The sequence below is a fragment of the Wasmannia auropunctata genome, unplaced genomic scaffold, assembly GCF_000956235.1.
Source record: "Wasmannia auropunctata unplaced genomic scaffold, wasmannia.A_1.0 LD336026.1, whole genome shotgun sequence".
Taxonomy (NCBI): Eukaryota; Metazoa; Arthropoda; class Insecta; order Hymenoptera; family Formicidae; genus Wasmannia; species Wasmannia auropunctata.
The window spans coordinates 345,097-357,747 of NW_012026864.1; the positions used below are offsets into that span (position 1 = coordinate 345,097).

Below are 12,651 nucleotides of genomic sequence, written 5' to 3' on the forward strand. Positions count from 1 at the left end.
CTGAAATTTTAGAGCATATCTCTGTCCGTTTCTAAATATAGAAAATTACAAAAGAATAGTCTCGCGTAGACCTTACAATTAGTTGACTTCAATTATTATCTCATGCGGGACGATTTTGTAGAACTAGATACGATTTCTTTTATACTGAAAATTCCGAAAAAAGGTTATATAATACGTTAATCTTGTTGATCGATATGTGATAGATATACTTAAATATTATCACTTCGCGAGAGAGAATCGTGTGTGAACCATTATGTAATAATATTAATTGAAAAAAACAAAACAGAAAACAGCAGTACTTGCTGCGATATTACGGAAACCGGTTTATTCTTGCGTTGGATTTGTCGGCCTGGATATCTTATCGATTACACTGATTAATTAATCGGTCAGACGTTGCTACGATTATATCCACCTCGAATGCAAGCGAAATTAAATTAGAGAACAGCTCATTCACGACTCACATTAATAGCTTATCGGAAAAATCAATGCCACAGCGTTTCTCTCGCTTTAGGTATGACATCGCGACGCCGTGGGTTTATATTTAAAAAATAATAATTGCATTGTTTATGCGAAGGCGTAATTGCATTGCTGAGATCCGACAAATATATTTTCGTTCCGAGGTCGTGATTTATATATTAATATAAATTTCCGTTGATAATCAAATTATACGCGTTTGAATTATGAATGAAATTTATCTACATCAGACTATGAGACAATGGTTTCTATTGCATATTATTAAATTTTATAGCATTCGCCAATAATTCTTAATGTCAATAATGTCGACATTTGGTAATGTGATAAACGCGTGATAGAAAATAAACTTTACATCAAATCAAATAATGCAGAATATTCGCAATTAGATTTACTCATTTAATTAATTAATTTGCGAAACAAAATACGTTTATAAACGGATACGTTTGTGTGAGATTCAGAATTTATAACAAATCGAGAATGTGTAACAATAGTGGTAGAAGTATATCGTGCATGCAACGAAGGAAGCGGATGAACCGCGCCCACACTTAATTCAAGATCGATGGCTAAGTTTTCATTCGTTAAATCAGCTAGGCAAACCCGTCATTAAAACAATCGTAACAGCCTATTTTAAACATTGAAAGATTGAGTAACACGAGAAAAATTTAAAATTAAAAAAAAATAGCAAACACACTGCGTGAAATGTAAGTACATTAATTATCCGAATACACGATGTTTGTCTTTCGTGTTGTCTTTATTCGGCATAAACGTGTCTTCATTCGGATAAACGTACGGAGAAAATACAGATTCGGAGGCGAAAGCGTATAACGACACGGCATAGATGAGGTCGAGTGTATAATGAGCGAAAAAGTGGCCGATGTTAAAGCGAAAAATTTCATGACTGTCGAAACAGCGAGAGGGGCGAGAAGTGGGATGAGAGTTAACTGCGGTCGAGAAGAGCCGTGGCGCAGCGTTATACAAATAATGTGTTAAATAGAACTAAAATTACGTTGTCCCTTTATATCTCTTTGTCGCTACGCGCACGGAAAGCAAAGAACGGGATAGAAGGCCAAGAATGGAAGGCGTGGGACGCGAAATGCACTAGCTGCGAGGCGCACGAGCCACGTGGGTAGCATATAACAAAAATATTATAACGAACGATGAAAGGCGATGCAATAATAGCGCTCGGTGTTTAATAGATGGGAAAAAGTAAAAATACGCGAGACATCGCAAAATACAGGGGGAAACTAGATCGCTCATGTGCGGGATCTTCCTGCATGTACGGAATAAAAGTGAAATATGAGTATAAAGTATGCAGCGAGAGAGAAGATCCGAAGTGACGCGACTGGGACTACGCGTTACGGCTTTGCCGTCACGTAGAAAGTAAGGGGGGAAAAAAACCGAAGAAGAACGAGAATGGTGTGTAGGACGACCAAGTTGCCGCATCGCCGTGGTGCGGCGGGCAAATTGTATGACGTAGGCAAGGCGACCAACGGTGCATGCGACTAGAACGACCAGAGGCGCATGCAGAAGGTCTGGCTGCATGATGCGGGAAGGGATGCTATTTCTGGCGGCTTAGGTTTCCCTTTCTCCTCCCCTATGCGTCGCATTTCCTCCCGCGCACGACGCCTCGCCATGTCTCGTTTCTCTCAACTGGCACACAGATTTCTCCGTTTCAACGATCGAACGATTCGAGCCGCGTGGTTCATTTGATTTTTGAAATAATATTCTGTTTTACTTTATTTTTTTTTGTTTAGCAATTACATTAATTTCACTTCATCTACGAACTATTTTGACAAGTATTGTTAAGTAGTGTTAAAGTTAACTGTTGTTCAAATGAACTGCAGCGTGGTTTCTAAAGAAAACCAAAAGATAAATAACTTCAATTTCAACTAATATTTGTAGTAATATATGCTAAACGCAAAAACTGGTTTTTGTATAAAATCTTAAAAATATCCTCAAACGTGAAAGATTTCTTATACCGTTAAGAATTTCGTATGGTAAATGTGCAGAATACATTTTCTATTTTCTATCTTGATCGCGTAAATCAAGTTATTCGATATTGATTTCTTCGTATCAAAAATTTAACAGAGTATTTATTATATATCAACGTCTTCTCGCGTCAAGAACAATCAAACTAACACAAAGTTGTGAGTAACACAATAGATTATTCATAATAAAATCTGTATAATTGTTGCAGCTGGTAAAACATAGAAAATATTGATGATTTTATATATAAACTTAACATTTACTGAATGTCATAGGCTTTGTAAACATCTCAATATAACATATAGTGGACAAAAATGCATCGAAAATGGAATTAATCGAAAGACGAAATCGAAAACAAAAGAAAAATTCAAATATAAAATTTTTAACGTTTTACAAAATATTGAATAATAAAATCCTAGAGTTAATATACGTTTTATTATTTTTATTATTTTCCGCATTAATTCCTCACGTGCACATCGATTTATCCCATATATCTTGATAAATTTGAAAATATCAAAAATTTAAACTTTAGAGTACTTTTCCCGATTCTTTCATGTAAAAAAACTCTGCTCTTTGATAGGTTACATATTTATAAAATTGTAAGAAAACTTGATCTCAAAGAGCCGAATAGCTGTAGCAAACTTTTACAGAGACGCCACGTTTTTCGTGCGCCGTGAGCTTCTCGAGAAGTTAATCGGCCGAAGAAACCAAGAGTCTCGGGCCTCGACGCGACTGTTGTTCGCTGCTTCGCAACGTACGAATCAGCGGCGAACCAGACGCGTTCGGCTTCGCTGAGCGACGGACAGAGAGCTGGAGAGAAAAGAGGAGGAGAGGCACAGAGAAGAGAGAGGAAGAGAAAGAGGGAGAGAGAGAAAGAGATGACGGTGGTAGAGGGCGGAGGCGAGACGGACGAGGGTCAGTCGGTGACAGAGAGATGAAGGCTGAAGGCGCGTGGGGTGATAGCGGGGAGAGGAACCGGGAGGGGAACCGAGTGCCGGTTCTACGTTCATTCATAAAACGAAGGCGGAGAGCGACAAGGAACGAATTGTTAGTGGCACTCGCACAATCACCGGCTCGGCCAACGCGCTCGCCGCTTGCCAACGTCGTCGGGAGCGAGGAATATCCGTGGCGCGTCTCACGCGGTTGCCCATCGCTTGGACAATTGTTCGAAAAACATTTTAATTTTTTGCTTATACAATCGATGAAAGATCTGTACAGATGATCTCATAAGTTTTTGCGAATCTTCAATTTAAAACGAATATTAAGATGCGTCAGCCTATACTAATCACTAATGCGATAATTTAAAATAATTTTGATCTGATAACTTTGTAACATCTTGCATATAGAATTTCGTATAATTTTAATTAATTTTATTCAGAGATTTGGATAAGGCAAACTGCAGGTAATTATATTATTATTAATATTTGAAGAATTATATATAAAAATCGATCTTGGCGAAGTATTTCCTTCGTTTATGCCAATTTTTAGGTATAATTGTCGGAAAAGTATTTAAAAGTACAAATATGAAATAAAATATGGTACATTTTCTATGTATTCTGTTGTGTATCAAAGTTAATCAAAGTTGACTTACCTTTAATTGATTTACTTTTATGGATCTATGGTCGATGGGATAGCCGCTCTTTCTGGTTCCAGGACTTTCTTCGTAGAAGTCCTGTTCCTCGTCGTAGTCGTAGAGGGATTCCATGTCCATCTTGACTGTAAGGAAAATTACTTATTAATTACTTAATCACAAGGTAGTACAAGCAAAATAAGCGCTGATATGCAAATTATTATCTAAATTATCGCGTGAGTGAACGCACGCAAGAGGGAACATGGATTAAATTTTCTGAGCTTGCGTGGAACTCTTTCCCTGGATCACATGACACGACGCCCCAATTATAATTTTATACCGACTTCGCCGGCTTGGCACGATATTCTTGGTTCGCGGGATACATTTATTTATCAACCGTTAAATAGTCCGCTTTTAGGTACGCGGTCGATATCGTCCGGCAAAGAACGAGCTGTGGTAATATGAGCGAATATTTTAACAATCGGTAATTATATATATCTCGTCGCCTTACAATTATTCCAATGACTAATTATTAAACAATCTTTAAATCAATTTTTTTTTAGTTCGGAAAAGATTATCACCTATGTAATAGCATATGATTTGTGTTTTCTTATTACTCAAGTTATACGAGTTAGATAAGTTAGCAATTAGTGCAAATAAAATTTAAAAAATGTAGACGACAAAGTACGACAACAATTATGTTTCCACCTTCGTTCAAACAATGTATAATCATAAATTTAATTTAGTTTTAAAGTTTTGAAATCTCTTTAGACTTTTAAACAATTATATAATTAAATGTAAAATACCTCCATCCATTCCTTGAAACATTTAAAGACTTTCGCGTAAAATTTACTTCTATTTTTACTAATTAAACAAATTTATTGTGACAGACATTCAGATCTATCATATTGGATATTACGTAAGGCGATTTTATGAACAAGTTAATCTTGTGTATTAATTGGAAGGAAACTATTGTTTCTCGTGGATGGGGCGATGTGACGCGCAAGAGGTATTCGAATCCGCCGCAACGAAGATCAGGTTACTCCGGCTGGGACCCAGCCGCCAGATGGTAGACGGAAAACTGTTGGGCTACCTCGACTCTCACGACCCTTTACACGCAGCTAAAGTGCGTCTATACAAGAAGTTCCAAAATGTACGGACGGTAAAACACGGAGCTCCTTTAAAGCGGGTACTTTACTTTAACGCTGAATGAATCGTTTCCGTCTAGATTATCAGTCTAGCTTATCACTCGTGCCAAAAGATGATACGGCTTGCGAATACACTTTGAAGATATCGTTCAATATAATTGGCATTTTATAAATAATATTAAACGCTACCGTTGTTTATAATCTTCATTTCAGTTGTATAATAATGATTACTTGCTATATACAATATACGCTTACAATTATAGTATATATAGCGAGTACAATTTCCGAGAGAAAAAAAAAAGATATTAATTTAAAGATTATGCGTTCTATTATTAAAATTCCTATACAAATAATAAGCGTGGCACTCTCAACAGCTCGGTGATATGCACTCAACTAAACATAAAATAATTGCCTAACAGACCGATCGACCTTATCTCGGCAAATTGTCGCGGCACCCCTGTCGCGAAATTCGTCTGCGATAAAGAGAAAGCTAATTAAAGCGGATTTAGCTTATTTGTCGCAGACGATCTTTTAAGATTATCTTGATCCATAATCGCACGCGACAGTGATTGATATTTTTACGAAGATAACGCCCTTCGATGAGATCATACTTACTAAAAATAACATAGAAAGTTCACTTAAATCTAGATTAAACCTAGATTAATGAAAAAATGATAAATCATCATCATCATATCATATCATATCTGGCATCCCCCGCAACGTTAATATCCAAGCAAATGTTTCGGTTATCGTGTGAAAGTTAAGATTAGCTTCTCGAAATTCTCTAACTGCGCGTATCTAACCGTGTTGGATATGATAGCGAATGTTATTGGACGCTTGCGTGGACTTGTTACAATTTGTTGGGCATATTCCATTATCGTCCAGATATTTATCTGCGACGTAAAGATACCGTGTGATATTCCCAGAAACTGTTTATCGCGAATAGCGAGGGAAAAAAAGGGGGGAAAAGGATGTCGGGCAATACCATCACTGAAATATCAGTGATGGTATTGTCTCGCCGTTTCTAAGTTCTGAAATAGATCGCGCGAATAAATTCAAGATAGCTGATAGCATTATCGCATATTAATGAGATGAAACGTTATTTGATATGTTATTTGATTTGCAGGGCAATCAATTACTCTGCAATAACGTACTCAAAGAGGCTGTTTATTTCATAAGTTATCGATATCTTGAACTCACGAGTCGCCATATTACTCGTATAAATTTATTACTTTAAAAATTATAATATTTTTACAATATAACAGTATAACATTTATTAATTTTATTACATATATTTTATAAATTTGTATAAATTACATATAAATTTTACGCCCTTGGACTGCATATAACTCACGGATAAATTCGAAATTAACTTCCGTATAATATTTTTATTTTACTTATTTACTTTATTTGTTCGTTTTTTCCAGTTACGCACGTTATCATCGATCAATCGATGATATATGCCCGTTATCAAGAGAATCAAGTATCCAGATAGACAACCGGTTACAAGCGGATGCAAAACCAGTAAGTAAATAATACTACTAATCCATCAAATTCGATACTATATTTTTTAATTACATATCTTGTTTTATTAAAACTTTAAAAACGACTTCAGATGCAATGTCTAGATTGGATATGCCTAGAGTATAGTCTAAATTTTCGTAGATTTTTTTTTCTTCTTCGGGACGCGCACGTTTAGGAATGTCTTTCATTCTTGTGTCTACCTGCTTCTTCGAAACCTCTGACCGAGCGAAAAAATGTTTGGAAAAAAGATTACTCGATAAGGAGGGTAAAATGGCATTTTGTCTCTATTCGTTCTGAATGTAGCGTAAGCCTGGGATGCTAATGCTTCATTGTGGCTATGTGGTATTGCACAATAGTATATTGGCTACAATGCTTTAACTTTTGCCTGCGGGAAATATACGTAATAATTAAAATCGATCGTGCACCTCTGCGTGTATGTGTGTGTGTGTGTGTGTGTGTGTGTGTGTGTGTGTGTGTGTGTGTGTGTGTGTGTTATTTCATTAAATTATAAATATACTTGAGATAGCATTAAATAATTGATTTATTTTATCGAGATAAAAGATAACAATTTTTGTATTTTTTACTTTGATACTTAATGTGTCAAAATTTCTTTTAATTAATTAAATTTAATTTTTAAAATAATATTTAAAAATACTTATATTTTTATATTATTCGAATTCTGCTATCAAACAAACGATTGTTTCGCGTAGTATCTAAAATGCTTATCATGATTTTTGACATTTATTGTTATGTAATATATTTTAATTCTATTTGGCCATCAGGTAAATTAGGGTTTAATATATAACGAATTTTTGAAGGACATACATACTTTATTTGGAAGCGTCAGTTCATTATCAGTCAAATTATTGCTGTGTAAGTGTATGTGCATTCTAGCATATGATAACGTTATTGCGTCCTAACGTTAACGATAACGCGCAATAGAGTCGAACGCTCAAACGGTGCGATATGCTATATTAATACGTGTCCAAAGTAGCCCGTCCGTTGAAAAAGTGAAGTGTCTATTGTCTAAATCTTATTGAAAGCAACATAATATCTTTTAAGGGCCTGTTATACCGGGTTTCCACATGCGGGCAGACGAACCATTCACGTTGTGTCTAACGCGTACGCACCCGTATGCCAACCTCAACATCATTGATGGTCCACTGTGTGAGAGAAAGATTATGAATCATCGTTGATTTTGGATGGATCGCAAGTAGGACTCTATCCACTAGCAAATTAGGTCCGAATTAATTTCGACAAACAGGCCAAGGCGTTCACAGGTCAACATTAAGAATCGCATCTCAATTTTAATATTAACATCAACTTAAGATTTATAGTCAAAAAATTTTTTGCTATATAAAATAATTTATATAACGATTCTACGAATACTCCAAAGTGTAGCTTGTAATTTCATTAAATTATTCGCAGCTTTGTATTTTTTGAAAATTATGTGTAACTTGTAAGATTATCGCTATTTCGAATCTATCTGTTTGAATATCTATCTCTTTCTTCTTCTCCTTTTATTGGTTCTCGATTTTCAACACTGATTCGAGACGGCGAGAGAAGTGAAGTCGAAACGGCACGAGAAAAAGTGTAAGCGAATAAAACATTTTAAGTACAAATATTTATTAGAAATTATAGAAGTCAGTTAGTTTCGTCAGAAATTTTCAAAAATTTTTGTCCGCGATTCTTTCGAAATGACGTAACTTTTGAGTCTAAGTGTCTGTATTTCAGGCAAAAGAAACATTAATATTTAAATAAATGACTTGTAAAAAATGTTGTACCTTCGATAAATGTAAAAGTTTCGTGAAAAATTTTCAAAAATTTATGTCCATGACTCTTTTGAAATGACGTAAATTTTGAGTCTCTGTATTCCAGGCAAAAAAAACGTCGATATTTAGATGAATGATTTCTAGAGAATGTCGTATCTTCGTATCTTTTATCGAAGAATATCGCTCCTGTTTCGGGTCAGTCAAGCGTCTTCGTGTCACTTCTTACGAAGCGCTCCTCCCTCTTTGTCACCGTTCGTCGTCTTGGCAAACGAAAACGGCAAGAAAAAGGAAGGAAACATGAAAAGGATGAGGAAAGAAGAGAGAAAGAGAGGTAGGAATGGTGAGATGAAAGGAGACAAGTCGCGACGTTGCCGCGCCATGGTGAGACCTGAGAAATTCTGCAAAAACCTCCGGCCATATCTGATGCAAGCCATCACATTTCTCTCGTTTTCCTTCTTTTACAAGGTTTTACATTATTCCAAATCATTTTTGTTAGACGATATAAAAGACGCTTCCAAACAGAAATAAAATATGATATAAAAGATATAAAATTATACATCGTAACAACCAAAGAACTTTTATAGAAAAGGCCGACGAATCACGTATAATGTCAATTGATTTTATCTGATGGCCGCGGGGTTGTGAGTAATAAAATATATATCGACAGTAAATTCGTAGGCGTAAAAGGGAGGTTTCTCTCGCTAAAGATTTCAAATTGCCGTCGTTATGATTTACGTGCCTATCGTGATTCACGTCACATGACCTCCCGAGTTTAATGGCAAAAAGTTTTTCTTGTCAACTGGTCTTTAGCTATATTCTAAATTGACCCTTTGTGTAATGATAACCTCGCATAGCGCGAGCGACATCGTACCGCCTGCCTTCTCGTTATCAAAGTCGGTTTCATTGTTATTTCACGATAAGACTATTTCAGCGTACAATTCTTTTCCATTTCGTAGTCATGAGACTCGCAAGATAAATCTTTTTCGCGAGGTAACAATAAGCACGGCACACATCGGCTGAAAAATAAAATATTTATTTTTTTCAAGGCTCGATAACATAACCGAATGCATCGTTCAATTTTTATCTTATTTTTATCGTGCGATTAATAAATTGAAAATCTGAGACGGATCTTAAATGAGTTATTCATAACAATCATCGATTTCACGACGATATTTATAAAGCTTGCGTCTGCGGGGAAAACAGCAAAATTAAATTGTTTCAGTTTTCACATTTCTTCTATATATTTTTTAATATTTTCTCCAAGCTATTTTCTTCAATGTAAAAAAGGAAAGTAATTAAACGCATTCTTTTAAAATATTAAATTAGACTTGGAAACCTAAAAGAGACGATAATATACATTTTTCTCTGCATCCCTTATTTTTTTTAGGTACTTTCCTACAATCTCCAAGTACTGTTTCTCCGTATTTATAATCACATATAATAACCACGACAAATATTTAAAAACAAAAAGGGGAGAAGGTGCTTTTATTTTTAGACGAACGCGATACGAGGAGGCGTTCCGAATTCGACGACGTCCGCTAAATCATAAAACCACCCGCGCGATCTACTCCGACGAAGGAAAAAAAAAAAAAGAAAAAAAAATCACAGATCACCCTCAACGCGATACTTGCGGAGCGATTTGTGCGAAGTTGGTGGCAATGACGCCCGCGCGAAACCACGCATAAATAAGCTTCGGAGCTGGCTCTCTAATCGGAGCACTTGAAGTTAAAAACCCGATCCGCGCCTGCGAGAGCGAGCGGCGAGAGGAATTCCGCTCTTTAATGATCCATTCATAAAGCCGGAGCCGAACGGGCGCGAAGATAAAACCGCGCGTCACTCCGTCGAACGCGGCTCCTCCGCGAAAGCACGTAGCTAGCGAAAGCTCTTTCCCCGTAAGCCCGGCACCCGTCAATGACACGTACGGCACAGAGTCGTCGTGCGTCGACGAGAAAGATCATCTCTCTCGGGGGCCGATCCCAAGCTCGGCTCGGCTCGGCTCGAGGCTCATCGCTCCGCGATTCTTAAGGCGCTACAGCACAAAAACTGATCCGCATTTTTCTCCAACGCACCTGTCTCGCCGCTAGCTGGTGTCCCGTGGGTTCAACGCTGATAACTTCCAGCCGGTGGTACGCTCGCACACGGGAAACACCATGCAAAAACGCGACGCAAAGCGGGAATCACGTGTACGACGGCGAGGCGCACGCACATCGGCAGCAGCACTAACGCAACGACGCGGTGCGCACGGTTGTACCCCTCGGAGCCCCCGGTGTATACACAATATACAGATTACAGGAGTATGATGGCCGCGCGTTCCTGACGTTCATGAATGAAACTAACGCGCGCTACTAACTTGGCGTCGTAATTTCGGCCGGCGGCCAACGGCTTGCGAATGGTCGTACGTATCACGGCCGTCACGTGACTCGGCAAGTTCCGCCGCGCTTCGGCAAATGGCGGCCGCCGCCGCCGCCGTCGCCGCCGCCGCCGCCTGCCGCCGCCGCCTGCCGCCGCCGCCGCCTCGTCGTCGTTCGTTGCCATCACGAACGTCCCACGTTGATGATCGCGTGAAAATTAATTGAACAACAAACAGATCCTTCTGCCACTTATTACTGCACGCGTAAAGTCTCTTGTAATGCTAAAGATGTATATTAAATTGGAGCTTATCGTGAATTTATTTAGGATCGAAATATATACTATTGTATTGGACATTTCTAGGTGTTTATGCAGAAACGTCGGTAAACTAGTCTACTGAGATATCGTCAAAGACGATAGTTCGCGATTCTAAATAACGTCTCGTAATTATTCATCGCGTAAGAAACTGAGAAGACATTCTGCGACAGGAGTTGTTAAAAATCAATTATTGATGTTGTATTATATGCTTATAATTTATATCGCGGTAATTGGAAAAATTTACATCGATAGTCGATAAAATCAAATGAAATCTCTTCGATTACCTCCAAACTTGATCATTTTGCTGTAATAATCACGAAAGTTTTATACAATCCTATCGAAAAAAAAATTAGAATAATGGTATATAATGATATATTCTGTAACATAAGAAATAAACGAGGAGTATTTCCGTAGCCCAAATAATACGTGTAATACATAATATTAATTAATTCGATAGAATTAATCTATAAAGAATTTCAGTCACAAAGAATGACATAATTTTGATGCGGATATGTATGTTGTATATACAATCAGGATACGTTTTATGCAAAATGCGTATGATGTATAATCATTTCGTCCTTGTTTAATGTTCACATAATATTCATAAACAAACAATAAAATAGCACATCATGCGTAAAGGCCCATCTACCCATAAGTCGCAAACGCAAAACGTAAACATAAACGCGCCATGCGGACGTTTCTCTCTTTCTTTTTTTTTTGACGTTTCTTTCTTTTTTTTTCCTCCGCATTTGCGTTGTGCGTTTGTAACTTATGTAGATATATATGGGGCTTAAAAAAACAAACGCGTCCTAAAATATACACGTGTGCGTACCTCGCGACAATCGCACTCCGGTTTGCCTCATCTCGGCGAGCAGACGCCGGCCAAATCCTCGGCGAGGAGTTCGTCGGACGAGCACGACATGGAAGCGGTTCGCCGGATCGGCGTGCAACGACGATTGAGCGCCAGCATGGGCGACGTCGAGCATCCCCGGTGCGTGGGACGATGGTATCTCGTGTACGGGACTCGTCCTCGGACGGCTCGGATCGTCGGCAACGGCGTGCGACGCAGGACGGGCAGGACGATCCGGATGCGGATCCGCATCCGTCGCGACGCGTTCCATTACTGAAATCTCTCGTCGAGGCGCCAAATTGCGATTTTCAAAAGGGTCAGAGGAGCGAACCAATCACAGGTTCTCCCGATCGTTCCGCACCTTCGATCCGCACCTTCTGCACTCGACACTAGGCGAGAGTGTTACCCGTTTGGCGTCTCTACGGAGAAAGAAAAATATCGATTTGCGACGCATGGAAGATTTTTAAGCACGCGTGCGAAAAAAAAGATTGCCACAATTATTTCTGATTAGTCTACCTACTTGTCTGCTTGATTTCGATAACCTCATAACCTCAAACGTACGAATGTGGTGTGTCGAGAATTCGACAGCTACCGACAGCGCGATGCGGGTATTGTTGGTAGCTCTAAACTCCGCCAATCAGGTGACGGCTTTCCGTCAAT

At 38.2% G+C, this 12,651-nt stretch overlaps 1 protein-coding gene across 4 annotated transcripts in view; it reads right to left on the bottom strand.

Annotated features, from left to right (window-relative positions):
- The window catches only part of LOC105452665 (ETS-like protein pointed), a 105,549-nt gene extending 92,919 nt beyond the window's left edge, over positions 1 to 12,630 (bottom strand). The window contains exons 1-3 of one of the 4 annotated variants that reach the window (XM_011693979.1): positions 12,512 to 12,630; positions 11,974 to 12,410; positions 4,052 to 4,176 (exon numbers count right to left, since the gene is read on the bottom strand). In XM_011693979.1, coding sequence (XP_011692281.1) covers positions 4,052 to 4,176; positions 11,974 to 12,262 — 414 coding nt within the window. In that variant the 5' untranslated portion in view covers positions 12,263 to 12,410; positions 12,512 to 12,630. Of the gene's footprint in view, positions 1 to 4,051; positions 4,177 to 10,543; positions 10,838 to 11,973 lie in introns of those variants that run through there. The other 3 variants (XM_011693978.1, XM_011693980.1, XM_011693983.1) reach the window with 3 other exon arrangements.
- Positions 12,631 to 12,651: the final 21 nt, after the last annotated feature.